At 42.9% G+C, this 27,847-nt stretch overlaps 1 protein-coding gene across 1 annotated transcript; it reads right to left on the bottom strand.

The window, feature by feature from the left end:
* LOC149087988 (toll-like receptor Tollo) lies at positions 1–27,397 on the bottom strand. Its single transcript, XM_089243424.1, has 7 exons — positions 26,355–27,397; positions 22,929–23,799; positions 10,576–11,159; positions 7,891–8,035; positions 6,491–6,697; positions 2,067–2,178; positions 1–317 (listed from the first exon to the last, which is right to left on the bottom strand). Exons 1-7 carry the CDS (start codon positions 27,033–27,035, stop codon positions 35–37), a joined length of 2,883 nt encoding a protein of 960 aa, XP_089099550.1. The 5' UTR covers positions 27,036–27,397; the 3' UTR covers positions 1–34.
* Between the last annotated feature and the right edge of the window lie 450 nt (positions 27,398–27,847).

Below are 27,847 nucleotides of genomic sequence, written 5' to 3'. Positions count from 1 at the left end.
ATTTGAAGTAAAAATAGACGGTGATAATTTTTAATTAGCTGTTCACTATGAGTTGCTTTTGATCCTCAGGTTGATTAGAAACTGTTTGATGCATCGGACTCGGTAGAAGATAATAAAGTTTCTCCCAGAACAGTTTTTCGCCCCAAATGAGATGAGGTTGAGATTTGAAGACACTCCTCACTGTGTCGTCAAGGCTTTTTATGGATGGCAGAGTACCATAACTGACGATGATGATACCGTTGGTGATTTCTGCTTCTCGGAGCAAGTTATAGGATGTACGAAACATTGTCATGCATGCAACGTCTTCAAGGTATTCTCTGGAAGGAGAAGAAAATACCAGCATATTTTATAGTGTGTGAACCTTTTCTTTTCATATACTATTTTAAGAGGGCACTGCACATCCATACATTGAAAAGAACGTTTATTTGCAGACTATTCGTTACGGCCACAGAATTACGAGTATGAGATTGTAAATTCCTCTCATTCTGCCGAATTAGGGAAGAGACAGACCTGGAATTAATTACGAGACTGATTAATCCTGACATACATTATAGAGACACTGCAATGAGGGAATGTGTGAGCCCTGATGAGTGACTGCTAAATACCCTTGAGGTAAGTCAAATTAACGTATTATTTGGAGGAATTGAGCAGATCAGAGTTGTTATTATCACAGTCATGGCCCCCACAAGGGGGGGGGGTTACAGAGCTCTAGCCCTGGGGCCCGGGACAGTTCTTATCATTTTTTGCTTTTTCACTCAATAATTTAACTGCAGAAGGGGCCTCGCAAAAGATTCCAGCATGTGGGGGCCAAGATCATAGTCCCAGGCTTGAAAATAAATTGTTTATTTTTTTACGGGTATGCGGTTCTTCCCCATGTATACATGGAAGTCTTCAACCTTTCAGACAACCTTCCCCGGGGAGGAGGTTTCGGATTTGCTGACTTAATGACAAGGGGAAGGGGGTTTTAAGGTTGTTTACGTCATCAACCACCCCTTTTTGATGATATGAAATATTCTAAGCTACTGACGAAATTTTGCTGACGGGGAGGGGGCGGGGGGTCAAAAATGGCTGAAAATCTGCTTACGTAATACTTTAATGGCCCCTTATCCGCATTTCTATCAAGAGAGATTTTATTAGGGGGTTGCATCAGGGATCATTTCTTAAAAAAATACAAGCTCAGGCGTTGAATTAGTCGCCGTCGTTCAAACTCCAGACAAAAATATGAATAGTTCAGAATCTCTCTACTAATGTGGCGCTTGACTAGCACGCCAAATCGCCACTTACTCAGCCGCGTAGGATATTTAATTGATTGCTAATTTAATCGATTACTACTTCCCACCACAACCCGTAAACGGCAATTAGGGGGGGTCATTCAAGTATTACGTCAGCATCGAGGGGTGGGGGGGGGGGTTCGGATTTGCTGACTTTTGATGACGGGGGGGGGGGGGTTTGAAGGTTGCTTACGTCATTAACCATCCCTTTTTGATGATATGAAATATTCTAAGCTGCTGACGGGGGGGGGGGTCAAAAATTGCCGAAAATCTGCTTACGTAATACTTGAATGGTCCCTTATCAAATTTTGAGCTTTCATGCTCACGCGGGCAAGGAGTGAAAGAGACTCGTCTGTATGGAGAGGGAGACCTACGGAAAGAGAGAGAGAAAGAAAACCACCGTAACTGTACACGCGTATATAATACAAGACGCGTATATTCCCAATCCAAGCGGAGTCATCGCGATTCCCCGATCGTTTGCTGATGTCGTTCGCTCAAGAGAGTTTGCAGTGGATGACGTTTTCTTATTTCCCGTGCAATGGGATCTTGTGAATACGGACAACCGCGCGCGACTGGTTTAGAGCTTCAAGTCGCTCTTAGTGGACGACCCGCCTAAGGAGTGAAAGAGACTCGCACTGATCGGGACCATACATGGTCAGTCGGATCTAACGCTCCCAACAGGGAAATTTCCGGAATTCATCTTCGTATCAGTCAGTTGTTAAAATCTTCGCAGGAATAGCGGAGAATGAAATCATCTTCACATGCTGGAATTATATAAGTGGTGGAAATACTTACGGTGAGAGTATGGCGACGATCCTCCTTGTCAACCGGACGGACTCTACTGGGTCGAAGTTTTCTTCTGCATGCGGATCACACACAGAGAATGACGGGCTCTCTGATCTCAGGGCTGCAAATGTATAGCATATGTTAAGGTAAAAAAGCGATAAATTTGTTATTATACATAATAACCGGTTAATATGCATACTCACCTATCGTCTTGGTAAGCTTGATAAATTTATCACTTTTACCGATCAATAGGCATAATATGCCCAAGCGTCGTTGGTAAATAGTAAAAAAAAATTATCACGTTTACCGGAAATTATGCATAATGACCAATTGTTAAATTTGATAAATACTTGAAATTTATCGGCTTTATCTGTTTACCACACGACGCGAAGCTTGGGTATCATGCGTAATGGGCGGTAAAAGTGATAAATTTAGGGAAATTTATGAAAATTTACCAACGACGCTTCGATATTGCGCATTTATCACCAATAAAAGTGATAAATTTAGGGAAATTCATCAAACTTATTCAAAATGCTCGGTGATTATGCATAATAACCGGTTTGTTATGTAAAATAACCGAATTTATCACATTTACCACGTAACATAGAGATGAGAAAAAAACAAAAGTTATTCATCCTATTATATACAAGGACTTTCTTTTGTCTTTCAAACCGAACTCAACTCAGGTTTCAAAGTGGGGGGAATTTTTTCCCCCAGAAGAAAGGAAAATAATTCCGGAAACCTGAAAAGAGGACAAAAGGGCGAATTTTCCGAAACGTAGGAGGTCATCAAAAATGAGGGCGGTTAGTAACCCTAGTCTGAGTGCGTATTTAGTGTTGTGCCTGATTTTTCACTGCTGCCATCTATGTTTCAGAAGTGAAGTGTAGTGATTGAATATTTGTACCGTTCGTAGGGGGCTTGCTGCTCTCTGTGGTGAGACTTTTTAACGGGGATATCGGCTCGCATCTATTGCAAGGACTGCAGGATGGACGAAATTCATAAAAATCCGAATAAATAGTATGGTATGCCACTTGTGTACAAAAATTCATCACGATTTTTAGCTACAAAATAATGTAAAATTTTTCCTATAGGTGGCGCTTATCAACAAGAAGTGTAGATATCCAAACCGAATTACTTATCTTCCAGTTGAGTTTTTGTAAGTTGAGTTGTGTCGAAGTTTCTTTACTTGAAAGAGGGGCCAATTGCTTCAGTTTTGCGTACACAAATTAAAATGATCTTTGGTATAAAATTCCGAGTTCACCGCACGAATTTTGGTGCGAACCGCATATACGTACGATTTGTCAAATTCTTGGGTCTTGTTATGATGTCTGTAGTGGCTATTAGTACAGTGTTTTTCAACGTTTTTACAGTTTCGGACCGAGAGAAATGGGAGAAATAATTAGAGGATTGACAACAAACAAATACTGTACATGGGGGTGGGGGGTGGGGAGAGGGAATAACTTGCAGACCGGGGGAAATATAAATAAACAGAAATAATTTGCGGACCGATAAAAAATAAATGAATGGGACAAACAAAATTGTAAATGGAACAAAAAATAGTCAATTAGTATGGATTGGATGCCAGTAAAAACGAAAATGACAGACAAAACTGATAATTAGCACTAGTTTTCATTTTAAAAGTATGAATTATAGCATTGTAGAAGCAGTGTAATGCAGTAAATGGAATAGAAAGGAAAATGCAGTGTCTCTCTCTCTCTCTCACACACACTAGACTAGACTAGTAATAGATGAGAGAAGAAAGGAGAAATGCATACATGCATATACACTGCTCAAAACAATTAGGGGAGCACATGGTTTTAACAAAATTACGCAAAGATGTATACCGATAAGTAACATAAAATGAATCATCCATAATTTAAAGCCTAGCAGGAAACGGAAGAAGAAAACTTCATATGCAAATCAAAGTTCATGACGTCAAAAACCAGAAAAAGGAGATAAGGGCAGAAATCGGTCGGGATGTTGCAGAAACGTCTGTTTTACTGCCGTAACTGTGAAATTCGATTGCGCAGTATTTTTTTTTTGAGACAAGGTGACTTGAGGATGTCTCAACAACGTGATTTACCGGAATCCATGGCATGGCGTGTTATAGGCAGACTGGAATCCGGGAAAACACAACGTAGTGTCGCGGACGCTGTTGGAGTGGCCAGAAGTGTTGTTGCAAGGCTGTGGAATCGATTCCAAGAAACAGGAAATGTTAGACGTCCACCAGAGCAAGGTCGGCCACGCGCCACTACAGCAACTGATGACCGGTATGTACGGTTAACAGCCCGTCGAAACAGAACAGAGAATGCTATGCAGCTGCAAAGACGGTTGATTTTGGCAACAGGACGAAGGGTGTCCAGCCAAACAGTACGTAATCGGCTTCATGAGGGAGGGCTCTATGCACGTAGGCCAATGGTCTGCATTCCGTTGACCCCACGCCACCGTGCGGCCCGAAGAAGATGGGCTGCTGAACATCGAGATTGGGAGCAACATTATTGGAGCCAAGTGCTGTTTACAGACGAGTCCCGATTCAGTCTGGAGTGTGACATCCGACGTGTTCTGGTATTTAGCGACAGAGGCACTCGAAATAACCCCGCATTCGTTCGTGAAAGGTCACAATACAGACGAGCTGGTTGGATGGCATGGGGTGGAATCAGCATAGGCGGACGTACGGACCTGCATATCATTCGGAATGGCACTTTGACGGCCCGAAGGTATGCAGACGAGATACTGCGACCTCATGTCATCCCTTACGCTGGAGCCATTGGAGATTCCTTTGTTTTCCAGGATGATAATGCCCGACCGCATAGAGCTCGTCTGGTGGAGAACATGCTTGAAGCTGAAACAATACAGCGTATGGAATGGCCAGCATGCTCTCCTGACCTGAGTCCAATCGGACGACGCATTGCTGCGCGACCAGGGCCGCCTGTTACTGTCCGAGACTTCCAGATTGCACTTCTTGAGGAGTGGTACAGTATTCCCCAAAGTCTGATCGATAACCTCATCGCATCCATGGCAAACAGGTGTGCAGCAGTCTTAGCTGCTCGAGGAGACCACACGCCCTATTAAAACTCATGCATCATGTCTAAACAGTACTTTTTTTTTATCGTTTACATGTAACCAAATTGTTGCCCTAAATCATCTTTCCATATTTTCAAAGAATTAAAGCTTAATTCCAATTTTTTTACGTCTTTTTTCTGTATTGCGCATTGATACACTTGTACTATCCATTGTATGCCAATACGTGGCTGTCTCGCACAGTTTTCTTCACTTTTTTGCTTGCTCCCCTAATTGTTTTGAGCAGTGTATATATATATAGAGAGAGAGCGCTGTGTGTGTGTCTTGACAGGTGTGCATTGTCGTATGCACGGGAGGGAGGGGGTTGGTTACCAAGCGAGTTGGTTACGCCACTGATTGAAACTGCATATCACCGTTAGTTTGGATGTCGAATCGAACAAGATAAATCATGGAAATCGAGTATTGTTTGCAACACTTGTGTTAGTAACATATGAAATTGGATCAATGGTAAAGGTCATTCACACAATGCTTTTTTTTTTCAGTGCCCATGATTTGGGGAGAATTCACGAATCATTCAACAGACTGCTAATTCAGTGTGATACCACCTATTCGGCAAAGAATATATAAAAAGGAGTAGAGGAATATATAAACCTATCCGAACATCTCCCCAACAATTTGGCCTGCTGGACATGTAGAAAGCCTACCTACTTCGGAAGCGCACCAAGAGAGTATGACTCGGACTGCGATGTAGGAATTGGTGATGCCGGCGATTGTCCTTCAAATGATTCTGATTTTTCGTGGTGGTGAACACGGTTATAGAGATTCTACCAGTGCATTGCTGTTATTGAAAAAAAGGTATGAAAGGAATGGAACCGGCAAACATGTTAAGAGACTACCAATGAACAATCAAAAATGTACAGTAAATGTGTGACAGGTTTCTGCAAAAATCACACCTTATAACCATGAATTGTGTGTATTTCCTTAATGTTATTGTCCCATATATATATCTCCTACTTTAAATACTACTTCACCGTACACTAAATCTGGTCATATGACCGTACAGCAATTCACTACCGTCCAACCGAAAGATACCCAGGCTACATCGCCATATGGCAATATCGGCTCATTGTCCTCACGGATTAGATACCTCTGGCAATTTATTAATAAAAAAAAAACATACATTACAAAATATACATCGCAATCATAACAACTATAAAATCATAATCTAAGTATAAAATCAGTTGCGTATTGGCCGTGGTATTGGTATTATTGGCAGTAATGCTGTGGAAATCGAACGATTTAAATTAAGCATTAAATCGATTATGAATTTTATATCTGATTTATTATTGATTTCAATACGGTTCATACATTCTAGTAGTATAACTAACATAAACCAGAAATGTAGCACTTACTTGGAGCAATGACATTGCACGCCAAATGGCTGTCGGCGCTCGCGTAGGACAACAGGACGTCGTATTCTTTCCCATCAGAATCTTCGTGATAACGCTTCTGGATAGCGACCCCGCGAGTGTAAAGCCATGCCCTGATCGTGAAGCACACCCTGTGGCAGCAACAGCACGCTATCAGACAACAACTGACTGATATTAGCAGCATAACACCTTTAGATAAGAACAGTGATAATATGTTGTTGTTATGAACTTATAACAATAAATTTTGGAATAGGAGAAAGTAGAAAATGGAACGCAAAATATATGAGAAAGACAAGTGTCAATGATCGATATACTACGGTAGATATGATAAATCGATTATTGTTCATAATAACTGATTATTATGCGTATTTTCGGAAAGTTTGATAAATTTATCACTTTTTTTTACCAGTGATTATGCACGATTCCCAAGCATCGTCTGTAAATAAAGGGCTCGGAAACCAATCAGTATAAGTCAATTTACTGAAAATGACTTTCGTTTTGCAAGTATCTCTTTATTGTTAAAACTTTAAGTTGCCAAAAACATTCAAGTTGCTATTTTTATATAGCAACAGTGAATAGCACCACTTACATTGACATCGGACTAAAAAGATCCTTTTATCTCATTTTTAATGTTAATTGACATACACTGAATTGGGTTTTCTGAGCCCTCCAGACAATAAAAAAATTATCACTTTTACAGGATATTATGCATAATACCGAAGTGTAATTGGTCCCTGCGGAGACAAGATGGCTTTTCTTCCCGAGAATATTCATTTCAGAAAATATATGTTCCCTTGTAATTAGTAAATTTGATGGATGTCGGAAAAATTGTTAAATTGTTAAAAATAGTTATTTTGATAAAATGACACGTAATATTTGGTTACGATGGTGAAGTTCGTCAAATGAAATCGGATCTCGATATAACGAACTTTTATTCAACGAATTTTACGATCGCACTCCGAAAATTCGTTGAATAAGAGTTCGTTATATCGAGATCCGATTTCAGAATTCATCAAATAGGAGTTAGGTATGTTGGGAAAAATTCCTTAAATCAGAGATTATTATATTCAGTTCAGACTCTGGGTCACAAGTACGGTCATTTAAATGATAATTAATCTCATCAAGGCAATGGGATCATCAATTCAACAGATTTACCAATACCAAGTGGTGATTATGCATAACAACCGGAAAATGCGATGAATTGATCACGATTTATCATGTTTACCCACGACTCTTGGGTGTTATGCATAATCGTCGGTCATAAATAAAAGTGATAAATTTAAGGAATTTATAAACTTACCAAAATGGTAGGCGATTACGCATAATAACCGGATTTATCACATTTACCGTAACGGGTATATTGATTGGTGTAATGCAATTACCAAAAATGCTGGCTCCGATTATAAAGTATAGATCATAATCACTTTCCGGACACAGATCCTGATTCGTCAACGATGTTATCATCTTTCCCGAGACTCCGTGATTCTCTCCATAGTCACCGCAACGAACATTGCCTATGTCTGGTACCTATTTGAATACAGAAAAAATTTAGTGCGGGGTATGAGTGATTCTCAAAGTATGCGTCGTAGCTCCTACAGCGTAGAGGAATGCCACTGTGGTGGTAGAGTGGTCATATTGACGGACACGCTTTGCGAGGACCCGAAATTGACCATGATAGGGGCCGGGTTCGAACTGGATATCGATTATTATCCCTACGGACAGTTCGAATATAGGTCTGGGCACACCTTACCGCACTATGTGTGAGCCGAGTGTAAGTGAATGAATTGCAAAATACTAAGCACAATGCAGCTGTTCACTCACATCTGCGCATCATGGCCAAGCGGCGTTACTGCAACGAGTCGGAGCAGCACCTACTAGAGATAAAAGGCCTCCGCACGGGTTGCCATAAACGTCATTCAGACTACCTAGCAAGTTTGCCACATTTTGAAACACAGTATCCTATTTCGTTTCCTTTTATATTGGCGCAGAATCTTCCTGATTGGCTCACAAATACCGCGTAGTGATTGGATGTAGGTCATAGAAATCGCCAATTCCGAGCCCGATCATTTCTTTTCCTCACAACGATGATACTGGCACAAGCATGGAATTTTTTCCCCCTCGAATATTCTGAGGGAAAATGGACTACTTACTGACGTCACAAGCAGATTGCGGAGGCCTTGTATCCCTAGGAGGTGCTGGTCCAAGACGCCAGCGAATATAGTTTAGTTTATATTTTGACAGTGACGGTGCTGTGTGTGTCGGCGAACAGCTTTTCTTATATGAAAAGCACTTGCATATATGTTTTTTGTTTGCTTCTCAGCTTTCATCAAATGCGGAATTGTTCCTATTTCATTTGTCGCTTTCATCGATGTTCTAGAATTTCATTAATTCTGAATTTTTATTTTGGTACTGGAATAATTTATTTAAATTATGTATTTTTAATCCACCCATTCTTAATTTTTCATTAGTTTTTCGGAAACGAAGTTTCTGTCACATTAGTTTAAAATTCACTTCGCCCCGGATATTTCGCCTGCCCTAACTGCATGAGTGGCAAACTAAGTGGCCGACTGTGTGGGTGACCAAGTGATTGGGTGATAGGCCGTATGAGTGACCATATAAATGGGCGAGAGACTGTATGAGTGATAAAGTGAGTGTGCAATGGACTATATGAGTGAGTGTGCAATTGACTATATGAGTGAGTGTGCGATCGACTGTATGAGTGACCAAGTGAGTGTGCGATTGACCGTATGAGTGACAAAGTGAGTGTGCGATTGGCCGTATGAGTAACAAAGTGAGTGTGCGATTGACCGTATGAGTAACAAAGTGAGTGTGCGATTGACCGTATGAGTAACAAAGTGAGTGTGCGATTGACCGTATGAGTAACAAAGTGAGTGCGCGATTGACTGTATGAGTGAGTGTGCGATTGACTGTATGAGTGAGTGTGCGATTGACCGTGTGAGTGTGCGATAGACTGTATGAGTGTGCGATAGACTGTATGAGTGAGTGTGCGATAGACTGTATGAGTGAGTGTGCGATAGACTGTATGAGTGAGTGTGCGATTGACTGTATGAGTGAGTGTGCGATTGACTGTATGAGTGTCCAAGTGAGAGTGCGATTGACCGCATGAGTAACAAAGTGAGTGTGCGATTGACTGTATGAGTGTCCAAGTGAGAGTGCGATTGACAGTATGAGTAACAAAGTGAGTGTGCGATTGACCGTATGAGTAACAAAGTGAATGTGCGATTGACTGTATGAGTGACAAAGTGAGTGGGCGATTGACCGTATGAGTGAGTGTGCCATTGACTGTATGACTGACCAAGTGAGTGTGCGATTGACTGTAAAAGTGAGAAAGTGAGTGTGCGACTAACTGTATGAATGACCACATGAGCAACCAAGTGAGTATGCAGTTGATTGTATGAGTGAGTGACCGTATTAGTGATCAAAAGAATGGCCACATCAGGGTGACCAAGTGAGTGGTTGTATGAGTGACCTCACTCGGTCTCTCATACGGTTACATACAGTCACCCACCCACTCGTTCACCCTTGCGGTCACTTACCCCTTGAATTGGACACTCAGGCATTCACTTGGTCACTCAGCCACTCACTTGGTCATTCACACGGTCAGGGCAGGCGGAATGGCGGGGCGTAATTTCATGGAAAGCGTTAGATGCATACGAAGAAAATTAGTAATCAGTCCGAATATAAATTTGTATTGAGAACACGCGCACACACACATAGACAGACAATACATTTTACATATAGATAGATTTAGAATATAATTACTATTATGAATTCACTTATAGCCAAATCGCTATCGCTGAATTTGCCGAATATTTTGATTACACTGAATTGGCTGCATTAAAATCTTGAAGCCGATGACACAGCTCGGTTAAGCAAGCAGCCAGCATACGGTAACGACACGGGCAAGACACAGGAAAGAGTGGTCTCAAGGGGAACGGGCCAAATCACGGCCAACTGAAGACCGAGCTACGGTCCTGGCCAGGGGCGGAAATGTGAGTCCAGACCTTATAGAGGGCGATAAAGCAGTGAATCGGAAACCTACTCACGAGAGTTTTGTTCTCCAGCAGCCATTTTCTAAAAGCTTCAGCCTCGCAATCGCACTTCCAAGGGTTATCGCCGAGCGTGAGTTCCGTCAGGTTCATCGAATCGAACGCTTCGAAATTTATCCGCTGGAGTCTGTTCTTTGACAGCAGCAGCACTTCCAGAGCCGGCGGCCACGACGAAGAGTTGGCATCCACGATGGCGTTTTCGCTGAGATCGAGAAGTTTCAGTTCCGTCGATCCCGCCAATCGATCCAGGGACTGCGTGCTGTTCATGCGGTTTCTGTTCATCAGCAGCTCGCCGAGTTTCCCGGTGATGTTGGCTGGTATTTCAGACAGATTTTCGTCGGAACAGTTCACGCGGACGTAGAACCGGTATCCGACTTGGTCTAGGGCGCATTCACACCTACACGAGTCCGGGCAATCTTCCAGCCACACGGTGATGTTCGAAAGCCGCAGATCCGGTAGCATTATACCTTGGAGTCTTTGAGGTGAAGCGCAGTACGGTTTATCTCGAAGTACCGTCGATCCACTCTTCGACATCCATTCGACCAGCCACAGCAATCGACAATCACATGACCAGGGATTATCTGGAAAGATATGCTTTGTATTTTATGTTAATGCTATACATTCATTCATAATAAACACATAAATCGGGGTCGAATACATATGCAGATGGTTCGAGTACATTTATTCAGACGGTACTAATCAGTTATTGGGGCCACCGCCAATTGGCGATGGAAAAATCAGCCAAGCTATGTCTTGTAGTGTGTAGTGTTTTGACAATTGCGTTAAAAGGCAACACAACCTATAGAACAAGACCTCCGCACGAAGCTCGTGACGTCACGGAAAAAGGCCATTTCACCTATTGCCATTGGATATAGCAGGCCGACGCATGTGATATCTTTACCTTTTTTTTGCAGTATATCCAATGGTAATAGGAGAAATGGCCTTCTTCATTGACGTCACAAGCTTCGTATGGAGGAGTTCTATAGGTAGTGTTGGTTAAGGCTACTTGCCTAAGCTTTAATATGTTTTTTTTTATAATTCTACTATTGGGTCGTGGACCCCTCAGTAAAAAGGCCGTGGACCCCTGTGGATCCGGATACCCCAACTGGGGACCACTGCTGCAGTGAAAGCAAATGTATGAAGGTATGTATGAAAAAAAGTCCTTTCCTTCAGTTCTTGATCAGTTTCTTTCAGTTGACCAGATTCAAAAAAATTTTTTCAGAGATATTTCTCAACGTATTTATGAACCGTATTGTACAGAGTGATTATATAATTAAAGTTCCTGTACGCTGAGTAGTTTTTTCCTCAAAAATTTCTCATCTGAATACAGCCAAATTTTCCGGACATCTTAATGAGATCATGGGAAAGAGATTTATGAAATAAAAAAAATAGTTCCATTTTTGACCGGCAGGTGAATAGCTGGCGCTTTCTTTACTGCGTTTTGCATTTTTTATGGTTCATATAGCGTATATATATACCAAATTTCAATGAAATACGTCCTCCAGAACGGACGCTACATAGGTTAAAGTAGTGTCAGTTTACTGACGGGCGCTACATAGTTAGTTCTAAGTAGTGTCAGTATACTGAAACTGCTCAGACTTACGTAGCACCTGTTCTGGAGGACGTATTCCATTGAAATTTGGTATATAATCTATATGGACCATGGGAAAATGTATAATGCAATAAAAAAAAGCGCCACTTATTCACCTGCTGGTCAAAAATGGAACTATTATTTTTATTTCATAAATCTCTCTCTCTCCCATGATGTCATTAAGATATCCTGAAAATTTGGCTGTATTCAGATGAGTAGTTTCTTAGTAAAACTACCAAGGGCGTAGCCGGGGAGGGGGGGACTTGGGGGTCTGGCCCCCCCCTGAAATGTGAGAAAATGACCGAAAAAAGGGAAAAAGATGGCCAAATCTATTGTTCTGTCACTTTGGTCGCCCCCCCCCCGAACGAAATTTCTGGCTACGCCCCTGAAAACTACTCAGTGTACCCGAAAACTTTAATTACAATCACCCAGTATATTTAAAAACATATCGTAATGTCGTAAATAAAATGTAATTAATGAATATCGTGATATACATTAGAAAGTTCCATTGTTATGCCTCACAATGGCTGGACAATAAAAATGTAGAAATTGAGCTCAAGGTGGGAGATGGGGAGAATCCCGTTTTAAAATGGATTTGAACACTTTTACCAATACCTCTTTACCATAAGTCCCGTTCAACAGAAAGGGGTGTATGGTCACTAGAATTTCAAACGGTACTTTTTTCGGATATAGTTGTCATTTGGTTATTGTTATCAGAAACCCCGAGTTCCGATGTGATCACATTAAGTGTGGTGGAGTTGATTATTGGTGGAGTATTATGTGGTGGAGTTGAGACGAGACGTCACGTGATGCCCTGTTGTTCGGCGAACCTATTCGGCTTTTATTTGTGCCGAATGCACATTTTCCGTTGCCTGAAACTGCCAACTCGTACGCATTTAAATTGCGGAATTAATTTTTTTAACTGTAATTTGTTTGATATTTTCGAAAGAAATCAAGATGGAATCAAGACTATATAATGAATTGAATCGGCAGGCTGCGCTCATGGAGCTGTTATGGAGAATGGGAAAAATGGAAGGGGTAGTGGTATTATTTTTTGTGAATATTATTCTTCATACACACACACACACACGTAAATACTCCCTGTTCATATGTGGCCCACACGTAAAAACAAACACTACACAGTCACTAATTTTACTCTTATTAATAATTATGTGTTTCAGCGAGGCTGAAAATCGTATTATTTTTTATATAATCTAAAATTGTTAAATCCCTCATTTGTGGACATTTTCTCTGTTCCCCCATGCTCATGAGCGGCAAATAAAATCAAGAAATCCAATTCCAGATTTCTATCATGATCGTGTTTCGACATGAAACTTTGCTTGCTCTCCCTTCCCTAGTCCCTCCTCCTCTTCTCCCCCCCCCAGGGGTGAGTCACCATTTTCGCGCGCTTTCATCGAGAGGACATGACGTGGCTATCTGGTGACCCCTCCGCCTCCAATCGGAAGGCCGGAAAGTTGAAGGTCGAGAGAAGAGTTGACGAAGACGAGGCTTCCCTTTTTTTGGGGACTGAGAGATGTTGAGGTAGGACGTGCTCTCCTGAAGCTGCGTGGCCCCCCTCGCCACCTACTCCCCCGTAAGTCCGAACAATCCTCCTGCCCACGACTAAAGAAAAACTCCCCTCCCTCAACCATCCGGGAGGAAGTGGCGAAAGCCGGTATCGCCAAGGGTCAGCGACAGGGCCGTGGCCTTACTACCTGCCAAGATGCCGAGCTCCAGTTCCAGACACCAATAAACGACTGAAAAGAGCGACACATCCCGACGAACGGTATCAGCCAGCCACCGGGACATCAGCATGGACCAACAACCAGTGCCGAGCTCTAGTTTCTAGGTGTCACCAGTGAAGATGGAAAATTCGACTCTTCATCTATGAGTGACCTGTCAGCCACCATCACGTCCGTATCGCTCCAATGAGTGACTTCTGCCTTCCGCCTTCCTGAGACAATTCACATTCCACCGGAGAATGAGCTGAGGTCTTCATCCTCCGTGGGACAGCTCGGTAAAGTACTAAAAATTTACCTATCTTTCGGATACCCCCCCCCCCCACTTTTTGCTGTCTCCGTCATCTGACGATAATGTCCATGTACAGCTATTAATACCTCTGTAATATTCATATTATTAATATCTCTGTAATATTCATATTATTCGTTCCAAAAGGGGCCCCTAGAACCAACGGTTCATTTTTTTAGAATTAAATTCTTAATTATTGAAATGTTGTCTTGCTTGATTCACTGTATCCTGTGATTTGTTGAGATAGCTTTTCCTTTCTATTTTTGGTAATAATATATTCTCAGAAACTATAAAAGAACCTGGGTGGTTATTCACCCCCTTTCCCCCTCTTATCACGGCATTCCTCTATTTAAATTAGATAACGGTAAAATTAATGCACTAAGAGTTAAATATCTAAATAAACCATATAACAACTGGTGTCCGTGACCAGTGCCAGCTTCACTGGCAGTAAAAGTAAAATTTCATAAATTTTGAGAATTCAAATTTTTTTTTGGTTTGCCCTTTTGAGCTCAACATATGGCATATTGATACAGTGAGTCATTCAAGTAGGGTGTATATGTATATATATATAGTTTTTAAATACACACATTTTGGGGGACCAATACATTTACTTTCACTTTGATGCACATATGTATGATTTTGACTTTTTGGGGGACCGCTCTTGTTTCTCCTCACAACAATGGACTTTTGCCGCAACTCCACCCTCATGAGTGTTTCCCTATGAAAAACATTTTCTCCTTGATTGCCTGTTTGTTTATCTTTTTCGTTTTTCTTTTGGATGCTTTTTGTGTGTAACATTTTTGTTGAGCAAAAGAATGGCCCGTAGGCGAGGACAACAGGACCCTGAGGTGTCCTTTGTGATACCAGATGGCTCCCGAGGAGCGAGTGTCACTAGTTGTTTGGGGTGTATCCCAACTTTTAATGGGGAGGGAGACATCACACAATTTTTTTTCCATATTGAGAATTTGGGTGATCATAATAATTGGTCAGATATGGACCAGGCCTTGGTCGTAAAATTGAAGCTGACAGATTCTGCAGCCTCTTATTTAAGGGAAAACCTATTGGAAAGGGGACTTCGGTCTTACACCGACATCAAGTCAGCCCTCCTGGACAGGTACAGGGTACCTGAAAACCCTACCGAATACATGCGGCGGTTGCTGACCGCCTATCAACGACCAACTGAGTCAGCAAGAGACTTCTCAGCTAGAGTAGAGGCTATATCATACAAATCATACCCTAAGAACATTTTGGTGACTACAACAGGGGAAGCCACTAGGAAACAAATCGCCCTACAGGCTTTCCTGGAGGGGCTTGCAGCGACTCTGAAACCCATGGTTCTTCCACAAGATCCCAAGACCATGGAGGAAGCCCTCCGACAGGCCAAACTGGCCGAGGAAGTCGTGGCTTCACAAAACCCCATGGCTGAAGTAGCAGTGGCCCAACCCTCTCACTTAGAGGACCAACTGAGGGCCCAACAATGCCAAATTCAGGAGTTGACCTCCTTGCTTAGGGACCTGTCAGCCCAACTCACACATCAGTCGACGACACGACCCAAAAGGGAGTTTGACAGGCCTAACCAAGGCAGGTCAAACCAAAGATGTTGGTTCTGCTCGAGACAAGGGCACCTCATGAAGAATTGTCGTCAACGCCAGCAGATGATGGAACGGAGAGGCCCTCCACTAGAAAATGCCCAGGCGGGAGGCATAAACAACCCATTCAGGTCAGGAATGCCCAACCAGGGAAACCAGAACTGGCCGGTGAGCAGGGATTAAGGGATCCTACGTCACCCATGGCTACCACTGTTATCGTCCCCTTAATTGAACCCAGAAACATGTCTTACCAGCTCCCAGTAGTCAAGGTACTGATACACACACATACATTTAGAGCCTTAATAGACACAGGTGCATCAATAAACATAATACACAAAAACATTCTCAAACACATTCCACACACTATTGAACATACCAACATACAAATCAAGGGCGTCACACCTGGCTCTATGCCCATTTCAGAAACGGTGACACTTGACATACAAATACATGACACTGCCCTCCCCGTCACCTTTTTTGTAGTGCCCAAGAACATTTCCACACACTACCAAGTTCTTTTGGGCTTCGATCTCTTGAGCCAAAACAACATCAATGTTTTCCCGAAGGATAAATGCATCGTGGGACCCTTTGGCACACTCCCCTTTGAGTTAACATCCCAAGAGTCCCTCGTTAACACTTGTACACGAAGTAAACAACACAAATTATTTGCATTTCTTCCTCAAAAAGTGACAGTTCCACCTATGTCAGAGAAATTTGTAAAATTGAAAATTTCACATAACACCTTACAGGTTGGGACCTCTGTGTTGGTGTCAAGGAATGACTAATTAAGACTATCCATTTTGTTGTCACAATCTCTTAACCAGGTCCTTCCCAATAATGAAATTCTTGTCAAGGTGGCTAATTTTTTGGACAACCCCTTGACTATAAACAAAAACACTAAGTTGGCATACATTGAACCCATACAAAGCCTAGAGGGGGAACACATAGTTAACACAACCGAAGTTCTTCCCAAGGATTTGGATGTGGTTGAGAACATGGACGCTTGGGGAGGCACCTTAAAGTTGGATCATTTGGAAGAACATCAACGTCAACAAATGTTAGACCTGTTGCAACAATACCCCAATCTGTTTGCTTATTCAGTTGGTGACCTACCAGGGACCACCACCCTATTTCACAGGATTCCCCTCCAGGATGATAGGCCTATTAGGCAGAAGCCCTATAGGGTCCCCTATCATCTTCGAGAGGAACTGGATAAGCAAATTCAAGAACTCCTAGATGCGGACATCATAGAGCCGAGTGACAGCCCTTATTCTGCACCAGTCCTCCTGGTTAAGAAGAGCGATGGCTCGTACAGGCTGGTGACAGACTTCAGAAAATTGAATGAGAAATGTGTCCCAGACAGTTTCCCCTTGCCTCTCATCACCGAAATGGTCGATAATTTGGCTGGCGCTCAATATTTCTCATGCATGGATATGACCAGTGGCTATTTTCAGTGCTACATACATCCCGAGGACCAGCACAAGTGTGGTTTCACCACCCACCAGGGTCACTTTCAATGGAAAAGAATGCCATTTGGGCTAAGAAATGCCCCAGCCACTTTCCAACGCCTTATGCAAGTGGTCCTCGCCAATTTGTCCCCCTTTCAGATAGCCACTTACCTCGATGACCTTGTGGTTGCTTCAAAGACATTCGAGGAACACCTAGTTCGTCTCAAAATGGTCTTTGATCGTCTCTCAATCCACAACCTCAGGCTTAAGCCTTCAAAGTGTGTCTTTGCTCAAAAAGAAATAACCTATCTGGGGTTCAGAATTTCTTCAGGGAATGTGGCCCCTGATCACAATAATTTGAAGGTGGTCCAAGCCTTCCAAACCCCAACCACCAGAAAACATGTCCGGCAATTTCTCGGGCTAACAGGCTTCTGTAGACGATTTGTTAAAGACTATGCCACCATTGCCCTTCCCCTCACACAGTTGACCAAAGAGTCCGTCCCCTTTGGGTGGAATGACGCAGCCCAAACTTCATTTGATACCCTTAAGGACACTTTGCTCAAAGAGCCAGTCCTTAAACTCCCAGATTTTGAAAAACAATTTTTCCTATTCACTGACGCCTCAAAGTTTGCCCTAGGGGCTGTTTTATCCCAAAAGGATGATGAGGGTCATTTCCACCCGGTGGCATATGCGAGCAAGAAGCTTAAGGGCGCTGAGATAAACTACAGCGTTGTGGAAAAAGAAGCCTTGGGAGTGGTCTGGGCCACCACTTATTTTAAATATTATTTGCTGGGACGCCCCTTCACTATCTACTGTGATCAGGCGTCACTTTCCAAAGTGCTCAAGCTAAGAGACCCCACCTCCAGGATAGCGAGATGGATAATGACTCTGTCCCCGTACCAATATACCATTATCCATTGCCCTGGAGCATCCAACAAACCTGCAGATTTCATGTCAAGGGGGGTCAACACAGTCGAACAGGTGCAAACCTCAGTTGACCCAGCCCTGAAAATCAGAATCCAGAATCTTCAAGAAGATGATGTCCAGTGCACCAAAATTAGGCAGTGTTTAAACGAGGACAGGGTGCCCCTACCTAAGAAAATGCTATTCTTCACACGTGATGACTGCCTGTATGCGACCCTGAGGAAGCCCAAGGGGAGGCTACAAAAAATAGACAAGTTAGTAGTACCAGCTGTTTTGACAGAGGAGGTGATAGCTCTGAATCACTCGACTCTATGTACTGCCCATCCAGGTCTGACCCGCACCTTAGCCAGAATAAAGACATTCTTTTATTGGCCAGGGATGTACACACAAATTAAAAGGTTCATTGAAAATTGTCATTCCTGTCTTGGGAAGAGGGGTTTTCTAAAAAACAAATTGGCACCATTACAGAGGATGCCCATCACTAACAGACCCTTACAACTGGTTGCCATGGACGCTGTGGGGCCCCTTCCCATTTCCTCTGCGGGTAACAAATATTTATTGGTAATCACTGACTACTTCACGAGGTATCCCGAGGCATATGCAGTCCCAGATATAAAATCTGACACTGTTGCATCGGTCTTGGAAAAGTTTGTTTGCACCCATGGGGTACCAGAGTCCCTTTTGACAGACCGGGGAACTAACTTTTTGTCCGAAACCATGCAACAGGTGTATCAGAAGCTTGGTATCAAGAAACTGAACACCTCAGCCTATCATCCAGCCACTGACGGGGTGACAGAAAGACTGAATGGTACTATCATTAGTTCTCTGAGTCATTTGGCAAAAGATTCACCAGACGACTGGTGTCGTTATGTGGATTTTGCCTTATTGGCTCACAGAACTAGTGTGCATACAACTACTGGCGAGACCCCAGCTTTCTTGATGTATGGTCGAGACCTCAACTTGCCCTCACAACTGTTGACCTCTCAGACACAAAGGTCTTACGCAGCCACAGTAGATTATGCCCGGGACCTCACACACCGATTACGACAAGCACACAAAATAGTCGAGTCCAACCTGCTCAAGGCAGCAGAACGACAAGAAAGGACTAGAGAAAAGGTGGCAATTTCCAAGAACCTACAGGTCGGTGATACTGTGTATTGTAATCAACCAAACCTCAATAGAGGGGTTCATCGGAAATTAGCACACCCTAACAAGGGTCCATACACTATTACGAAGAAATTGGGACCAGTTAATTTTGAGATTAGACTAGTGAACCAACCCAATAGGACCTATAAAGTCCATGTGGACAGGTTGGTAAAAGTCAAGTCACCACCAGTAGTGGTTAGTAGAGAAGAGAGGGGTGAACGACACCCGAATACTGGTTCACAAGGCGACTCGAATAGTCATTTTGTACAGGGGCACTATAACCTTAGGCCCAGGGATAATTTCAATTTTGTACAATAATTTTTTTTTTTGTTTTTGTTTGGCCACTTATACTTGTGTTTTTGTTGATGGCGAGATTATGTTCTACCAGCGACTATATTGTTTTTCTGGAGAAGGGGAAAGGACTTTTCCCTTCCTTCCAGTATCAGTGGATGACAAGCATTGTCCTATTTTCTCCTTGCCAACAACTGTTAATGGGATTTGCCATGAGCGAAGTGAAGCTGCTCCCCGGGAGGGCAGTAACCACAGTGATAGAGAGCTGTTCAGGTTGTTTCAGTGCAGGGGGTGGGGGTGAGATAAGGGTCAGGCCTATAATAGCTTTCTTTTTGTCTACAATGTGTTGTCCCCACCACCCCCCCTGTCTTTACCCAGCACCCTCACTCCAACTGCCTGCACGGGTTTCTTCACACCTCATGATCTGTCTCATTTACATTCCCAGGGACCTGTACTTGTTTGTGCTGTGTACGTGTTGTTCTGTCGTTCATGTCTAACCAAGAGTAGAAAGGCCTTTATAAGGAGGGAAACAAGCGCTTTTCACTATGTGGTCCTCTGAGTTGGGTTCTCTGAGACTTGCCGTAGACTTTGTTGTCCTTTCGTCTCCGGAGTCATTCGCACCTCAACAAGTTTTTTTTTCCCCTCACGTTTCATTTTTCTTCTTCTCCCTCTCCGCACGCTGCGCTGAAAAATTCTGATGTCATCAGAATTTTTCTCGTCATACAGGGAGGGTAATGTTATGGAGAATGGGAAAAATGGAAGGGGTAGTGGTATTATTTTTTGTGAATATTATTCTTCATACACACACACACACACGTAAATACTCCCTGTTCATATGTGGCCCACACGTAAAAACAAACACTACACAGTCACTAATTTTACTCTTATTAATAATTATGTGTTTCAGCGAGGCTGAAAATCGTATTATTTTTTATATAATCTAAAATTGTTAAATCCCTCATTTGTGGACATTTTCTCTGTTCCCCCATGCTCATGAGCGGCAAATAAAATCAAGAAATCCAATTCCAGATTTCTATCATGATCGTGTTTCGACATGAAACTTTGCTTGCTCTCCCTTCCCTAGTCCCTCCTCCTCTTCTCCCCCCCCCCAGGGGTGAGTCACCATTTTCGCGCGCTTTCATCGAGAGGACATGACGTGGCTATCTGGTGACCCCTCCGCCTCCAATCGGAAGGCCGGAAAGTTGAAGGTCGAGAGAAGAGTTGACGAAGACGAGGCTTCCCTTTTTTTGGGGACTGAGAGATGTTGAGGTAGGACGTGCTCTCCTGAAGCTGCGTGGCCCCCCTCGCCACCTACTCCCCCGTAAGTCCGAACAATCCTCCTGCCCACGACTAAAGAAAAACTCCCCTCCCTCAACCATCCGGGAGGAAGTGGCGAAAGCCGGTATCGCCAAGGGTCAGCGACAGGGCCGTGGCCTTACTACCTGCCAAGATGCCGAGCTCCAGTTCCAGACACCAATAAACGACTGAAAAGAGCGACACATCCCGACGAACGGTATCAGCCAGCCACCGGGACATCAGCATGGACCAACAACCAGTGCCGAGCTCTAGTTTCTAGGTGTCACCAGTGAAGATGGAAAATTCGACTCTTCATCTATGAGTGACCTGTCAGCCACCATCACGTCCGTATCGCTCCAATGAGTGACTTCTGCCTTCCGCCTTCCTGAGACAATTCACATTCCACCGGAGAATGAGCTGAGGTCTTCATCCTCCGTGGGACAGCTCGGTAAAGTACTAAAAATTTACCTATCTTTCGGATACCCCCCCCCCCCCACTTTTTGCTGTCTCCGTCATCTGACGATAATGTCCATGTACAGCTATTAATACCTCTGTAATATTCATATTATTAATATCTCTGTAATATTCATATTATTCGTTCCAAAAGGGGCCCCTAGAACCAACGGTTCATTTTTTTAGAATTAAATTCTTAATTATTGAAATGTTGTCTTGCTTGATTCACTGTATCCTGTGATTTGTTGAGATAGCTTTTCCTTTCTATTTTTGGTAATAATATATTCTCAGAAACTATAAAAGAACCTGGGTGGTTATTCACCCCCTTTCCCCCTCTTATCACGGCATTCCTCTATTTAAATTAGATAACGGTAAAATTAATGCACTAAGAGTTAAATATCTAAATAAACCATATAACAGAGCAAAGAGGTACGGGTTACAACAATTGTAGCTAGGCCTAAAAATGCCTAGGGGTGGACGAAGAGTGTAGTGTGTTCGCACAAGAGGGTCGAGAAAATGGTGGATGGATTCTGGAATGTAAGGGTGTGACGACGATGATCCCTCCGCAGAAGAGGGAAAAGAAAAAAAAAAGGGAGAAACGGACCAATCAGCAGATCGAGGGGAAAACAAACATATTTGTTTAACTCCCGCACCTCGTTTGAGTGGCCTCTTTCTCTCGCACACTCGTACCTCTTGGTTGCCGCAATATGTGCACGGCCTTAGGAGTATGACGTGGTCAGGGCTTTTCTTTAATAACGAATATATCCATACACACAAAGTTTTTTAACAGCTGGCTGACGCGAAGATAAATTTTGGAAAGAGAAAATTCAACTACCCCCCCCGCGGGGAATAAACCTCGAATAAGTCGCCATCTGGTGGCATTGTCAGTAATTGTGAGCTTTGGCCTGAGTTAAGTCCGACCGTCCGTGTACGGTTCCGTTCAGTGCACACAAGCTCCAAGGAAAGATTGAGATATTCGTTTCCTCTGTAGTCTAGTGTGTTCACCAGGAAAGAGAAAGGACATGGGTTCGATTCTCCGCAGAGGCAGTTGAATTTTCTCTCTTTTTCCAAAATATATCTTCGCATCAGCCAGCTGTTAAAAACCTTTGTGTGTATGGATAGTGGAGAGTGACATCATCCTCGGATATCAAGTATACGTCTCAAAATCGTCAATTATCCCCCGGATTCATTACGAAAAGCCCGTACGTAAGGGGTTTTTCAAGTATTACGTCAGCATGGAGAGAGGAGGGGTTTCGGATTTGTGTTGACTTTTGATAACGGGGGGGGGGGTGTTGAAGGTTGCTTACGTCATCAACCACCCTTTCTTGAAGATATGAAATATTCTAAGCTGCTGACGGGAAGGGGGAGGGTGGCAAAACGGCTAAAAATCTGCAGACGTAATACTTGAATGGCCCCTAAAGAGAATCCACGTAACAGCTTTCTTTATACCTTCTGGGTAGGACCAGATTTACACATTGTGCTTAGTATTTGTAATGTCCCGTATTAAACGGAGTTAATAAGTCAGTCAAACAGATTGGAACGAATCTATATAAGACTACGGTGTGGCTTATCATCAAGACTTACCTCCAAGGAAGAGCTCATTAATCATCAGATCATCTGCGAAAGTATCCCTTGATAGAGTTTCCAGATCATTGGCGTTGATGCTGATGAACCTCAGGCCTGGCATATAGCGGAAGGCGTCATTCGCATCACTAATATTGTTGTTTGCGAGAACTACCCTATTCAAGTGCGTTAGGTTGCTGAAGTCTGACTCGCTGAGGTATTGGATACTGCAAGACTCCGCGTACAGAACCTGCAGGAACGAAAACTGCCGCAGGGACGAATTGAATGTCTTGAAGGGGTTGTAAGAAATATTCAACGTGACAAGATTCGACAGAGACAGGAACACGTCGCTTTCCAAGTCTTGTATAAGATTCGCGGATAGGTCCAACATTCTGACTGTCGGTATCGGATCGAAATCTCGGCGGGAAACGTTCGCCAGCGAGTTCCCGGCTAGGTTGAGGGAATTGAATTGTGTCAGATTGCGGAACATACCACCCAGGCTCGTCAGCTTGTTGTAAGACAGGTCGAGCGTTTCCAATGCCGGTAGGTCGGTAAACACGCCCGTGGTGCTAGGCAGGAGGTTATTCTTGACGTCGATGTACGTCAACTGGTCCAAGTCGCGGAAGATTCCTTGAGGTAGTTCCCCGATCTTGTTGTGGTTCATCTGTAGCGTGTTCAGTTTCCTTATGCTTTGGAATAGGCCGGCGTCCAGTGTGGTTAGTTGATTGTACGACAAATCTAGAAGACTGACGTTTGCTGTGGTTCCTTCGAAAAAAGAAGAGTCGAGCTTGGCGATGGAGTTGTGGCCAAGTTGGAGACTCTCCACCTTCCCCATGCCAGCGTGGAGTAAGCCCGTCACATTTGATATATCATTTCCGCTCAAGTTTATGATCTGGGAAACAAGAAGAAAAATATTCAAATAAAAATGATTATGAATTTGAGCTTGATTATGCAGGGCTGACCAAAAGCGCGAGCGTAGTTACAACCCCGAGAGTAGGCCTACAGTACTTTATAAGATTTTGAGCTGTATGTTGTCATATATTATGCCAGTGTTTCTCAAATTGCGCGTCGTGTCTCCTAGGGGCTTCGCGGCGAGTTTGAGATATCGATTTGTGTGCCTATTTAAGCTTTGGAGGGATTCTCTTATAAGTGAAAATATCTACAAAAATATTGTGGAAAGCTGCAACTGAGCCATGAATTGGGCAACGGAGCCGCTGGTGACACAAGTTTGGGAAACACTACATTGTGCCAAGGGCATCGAGAGAGCTAAATGTAGCAGATTTCGATATTTATGAATTGTTTCTGGGGGGGGGGGGTACTCAACTCTGAGCTACAAAGCAGTATGGGTGCTCGACCACTTACGCGCCGGCTTTAACACCGCTACTACCTCTACTTAACCGAACATGCGCCTCGTAAACATTCCACTGAGGAATTTCTAACGCATTGGTACATGACGCAACGTGTTTTGTGTGTCTATGCGTGGCCTTAATGTACTTACGTTGAAAACGTTGTGCTCGTTCCGTGTTATACTGGAGCTGCCAACTTTCATCCATATTTTGAAATGAGAATTGCAAATGTCTGAATTTTCGTGTTATGTGAGAATCGTGGTGTGAAGGTCTGCCTGTTCTCTGCGGAGAGACTTTTTCAAAGCTCTGACACCGTCTCGAAAAGTAAACTTTTGGACGCTGGCAGTGTCACAATTAGGTACTTGATCATACGGGTAAGCACGTAATTGGGCACCCATATTGAAGGAGTGGTTAAAAGCTGAATTCTTCTCTCCCCTTCGTTCTTTGCCGGGGCAACAGACCTACCTGCTGCACACCCTTTAGGGGCGAGTACCCACACAACACAACAACTGCTATTACTGTACCGCACATGCACCTCGTAAAAATTCTTCTCTGAATAACCTCTAGTGAATTGGTGGGGTGCATGTCGGAATGTGATTTGTGGGTGTTGTGTACTTAACGTGAAGTTTCTTTCTGGGGAATGCCAATAATAAGTTTAAGAAGTGCTGCAACCTGCCGTCTGATTTCGGAAGCAAACAACTCAGCAGGTTATTTTGCTTGTTGCATTGTGCATAAATTTCCCAAAGTTGTAGACGACTTCATTCAACTCTGCGAATAGACTGTTTTAAATGAGAGATCGCGACACTTTTACTACTTAACCACTCATGTGCTCATCGTAAACATTCTTCTGAGGAATTTCCAACGAATTGGTGCATGTCAGAACGTGTTTTGTATATGCCTGGCTCCAACGTAGGGTATTTAACGTATTTCAACGTGTATAAGGAACCTCCTGATTTTTTGGGCGTAAAATTTGGAGAAAAAGGTGAAAAGATATATCTCTGTAATACTAACCATGTATAAGAAACTCCTCCTATATTTAGGGTCTAATTTTTGACAAAAAAAAAACGTTCCTGATGCGTTAAAATACGATATGTTGTCAGAATTGAGCGTGTTTCTAGTTATACTAGTGCTTTCATCTGTCTTCCATATTTTGAAATGGAGTTTTTTTTTGTTTTTTTTTTTTGTGTTACTTAAGTATCGTGTTGAAGGTGCCGAGGGACTTTTTTACAAATAGATGACCTGCTGGCATTACACCTCGAAGTTGGAAAACTACAGGAAACCAACTTCAGCTGTCCGCCCCACTATGCCGCCAACGGGGTGGGACCAAAATACGGTTAAGAAACACTGCTGTAGTTCAGTTAAAGGGTTGAGCTGATTCTGTCTGAGTTGATTTTCTCCGAGAGCTTCAGTGACGGGAAGAGGGGGGGGGGCGGTTGCTAAGATGCAGAGTGGCCTGATGGGAATGAGATCTGATTAAAATTTTCGGGAGTGAGAAGGGGTGAAGTGTACTAGTTACTATATTATTAGGCTGGTATTTTGATCCTGGTATTAATATTTGATTTTGTATTTTGTGATGCATGTATTGGTATTTTATTTTGTATTTTGTAATCCAGGTATCAGTACCTGATTTTGTATTTTGATCCTCCAGATCAACCTAGGGTACGTAAGCCGTGTAATTTGATCAAGGTATTAGTATCTGATTTTGTATTTTAATCTCGGTATTAGTGGTAGAGCGCTGCAGTAAAACCACTATGATGGTGTGGAGACAGCCCTTAGAACAGACTGGATCGACTGACCTTGGTTAGAATACATGGTTTGCAAGCGTGATGCCTTAGGGGTCATTCAAGCATTACGTAAGCAGATTTTCAGCCATTTTTGACCCCCCCCCCCCCGTCAGCAGTTTAGAATATTTCATATCTTCAAAAGGGCTGGTTGATGACGTAAGCAACCTTCACACCCCCCCCCCCGTCATCAAAATTCAGCAAATCCGATACCCCCTCGATGCTGACGTAATACTTGAATGACCCCTTAGCGTAGCTGTTAGGAATCGAATGTGAAGCAAGTCCACCAAAAAAAACGAGAGTTAAAAACCAAAACTTACCTTTGGATTAATATTGCTCAATATGCCGTCCACTGCGTGCAGATGGTTTCCACTTAGGTCAATACTCTTCAGCTCCGACAAGGGATCGAACGTTGATTGGTTGAGCATCGACAGTAAGTTATCCGCGAAATTTAGAACCGTTAGGTTCGACGAGAATCTGAAGGCTTCACTTGACACGGACTTCAGGGGCCCATTATTGATAGTCAACGATTCAAGAGATTTCAGTTCCCACAATTCACTGTCGAGGGCCTGAATGTAGTGATTCTTGAAGTAGAGGCTCCGCAAACTTTTCAGCTTAGATATCGCTTCTGGTATCTTCACAATATCAAAATACGTGAACGATAACTTTGTTAACGTCCTCACTTGGAAGAAAGTTTGATTTTCAATTTCTCTGATCGGACAGAGGAGTTTTATGGAAGATATGTTAGAAGGTGGGAACGCGTCGTCCGTCAAGTTGTGGACACTACAGGACGATAGTTGCAATAGGGACACTCTTCTAGTTGAGAAATGATCGCGCAACAAGTCAGTGACTGGTTCCATGGAGTGGACGGAATTGCAGTATATCAACGTGGAGTATCCAATTTTACGACATTCACAGTTTTTTGAATCCGGGCACATCCTCGTAACGACTCCGTCCACGAGGAGACACAACGACACAAAATATACACAAATAATGTTCATTTCGATGAAATTTTTGTCTGTGTTTGAATCACACTGTACATCTGGCACTCGAAGACTGACACATCGTTTTAGTTGCTCTATTCCCTTTCTCTCTCTTCAACAGAGAAGAGATAAGCAAGTTTCCGTGCAGACAGTGTGTGTGTGTTCTTATCATAAGCGAAACTGGAAGCATTGTATTGATATGGGAGAACTCTTTAACGCACACAATCGAACGAAGCTTGTATTACTGATATTGTGAAATTTTTAGAGCACTCGACTTTATCGAATTCACATGAATATAACATTCATTTTTAATCTACAATTAGAATAACAAACTCTTCAATGACATTTGTTTGTAAAAGAGGTCGCCACTTCCCGAAACTAGGGGAAAAAGAAATAAAATATTTGCCAGGCGATTTATAGTTTATGTTTGCGCGCGCATGTGAATGCTGCTTAAACAATGAGAGTGTTGCATATGGCGTTGTTTACCGATGACGTGCCATGAACGTTCTTAAGTCTCCATGTACTTACATTTACGTCGTTATTCTTATTTAAAAATATATATAAACGGATGCAAATACGCGCTGTCTATTTTCTTTGATTGTGACAAATTATACTGTTTACTTTGGGGGGTGGGGGGGGGGGGTTCGAGATATATAGTCGCCAAGGATAGTTCTGCGTTTGAAGATTTCGTTATGTGGTGAATTACATATACTGATGATATCATCTACTCTATCAAGTCTATGACGATGATTATTGCCGATGGCAGTTGCTGAGTCACAATGGTGTGACGTCTACTAGAAGAGGGTTGAAGATGAATCAGAAAAGTTGGC

Source organism: Pholcus phalangioides, unplaced genomic scaffold, assembly GCF_987345545.1.
Source record: "Pholcus phalangioides strain wild (caught in Gottingen) unplaced genomic scaffold, Ppha-v1.0 ptg000003l_1, whole genome shotgun sequence".
Lineage (NCBI taxonomy): Eukaryota > Metazoa > Arthropoda > Arachnida > Araneae > Pholcidae > Pholcus > Pholcus phalangioides.
Note: the sequence above shows the minus strand (reverse complement) of the source record. Positions and strands in the feature narration are given on the sequence as shown.

Coding starts and splice junctions, on each gene's coding strand:
- LOC149087988 (XM_089243424.1), bottom strand. CDS start 27,035: ATGAACATTATTTGTGTATATTTTGTGTCGTTGTGTCTCCTCGTGGAC. Junction 11,160..22,928: donor TAATGAGCTCTTCCTTGGAG/GTAAGTCTTGAT, acceptor ATATCTTTCCAG/ATAATCCCTGGTCATGTGAT. Junction 6,698..7,890: donor AATCGGAGCCAGCATTTTTG/GTAATTGCATTA, acceptor TCTTATCTAAAG/GTGTTATGCTGCTAATATCA.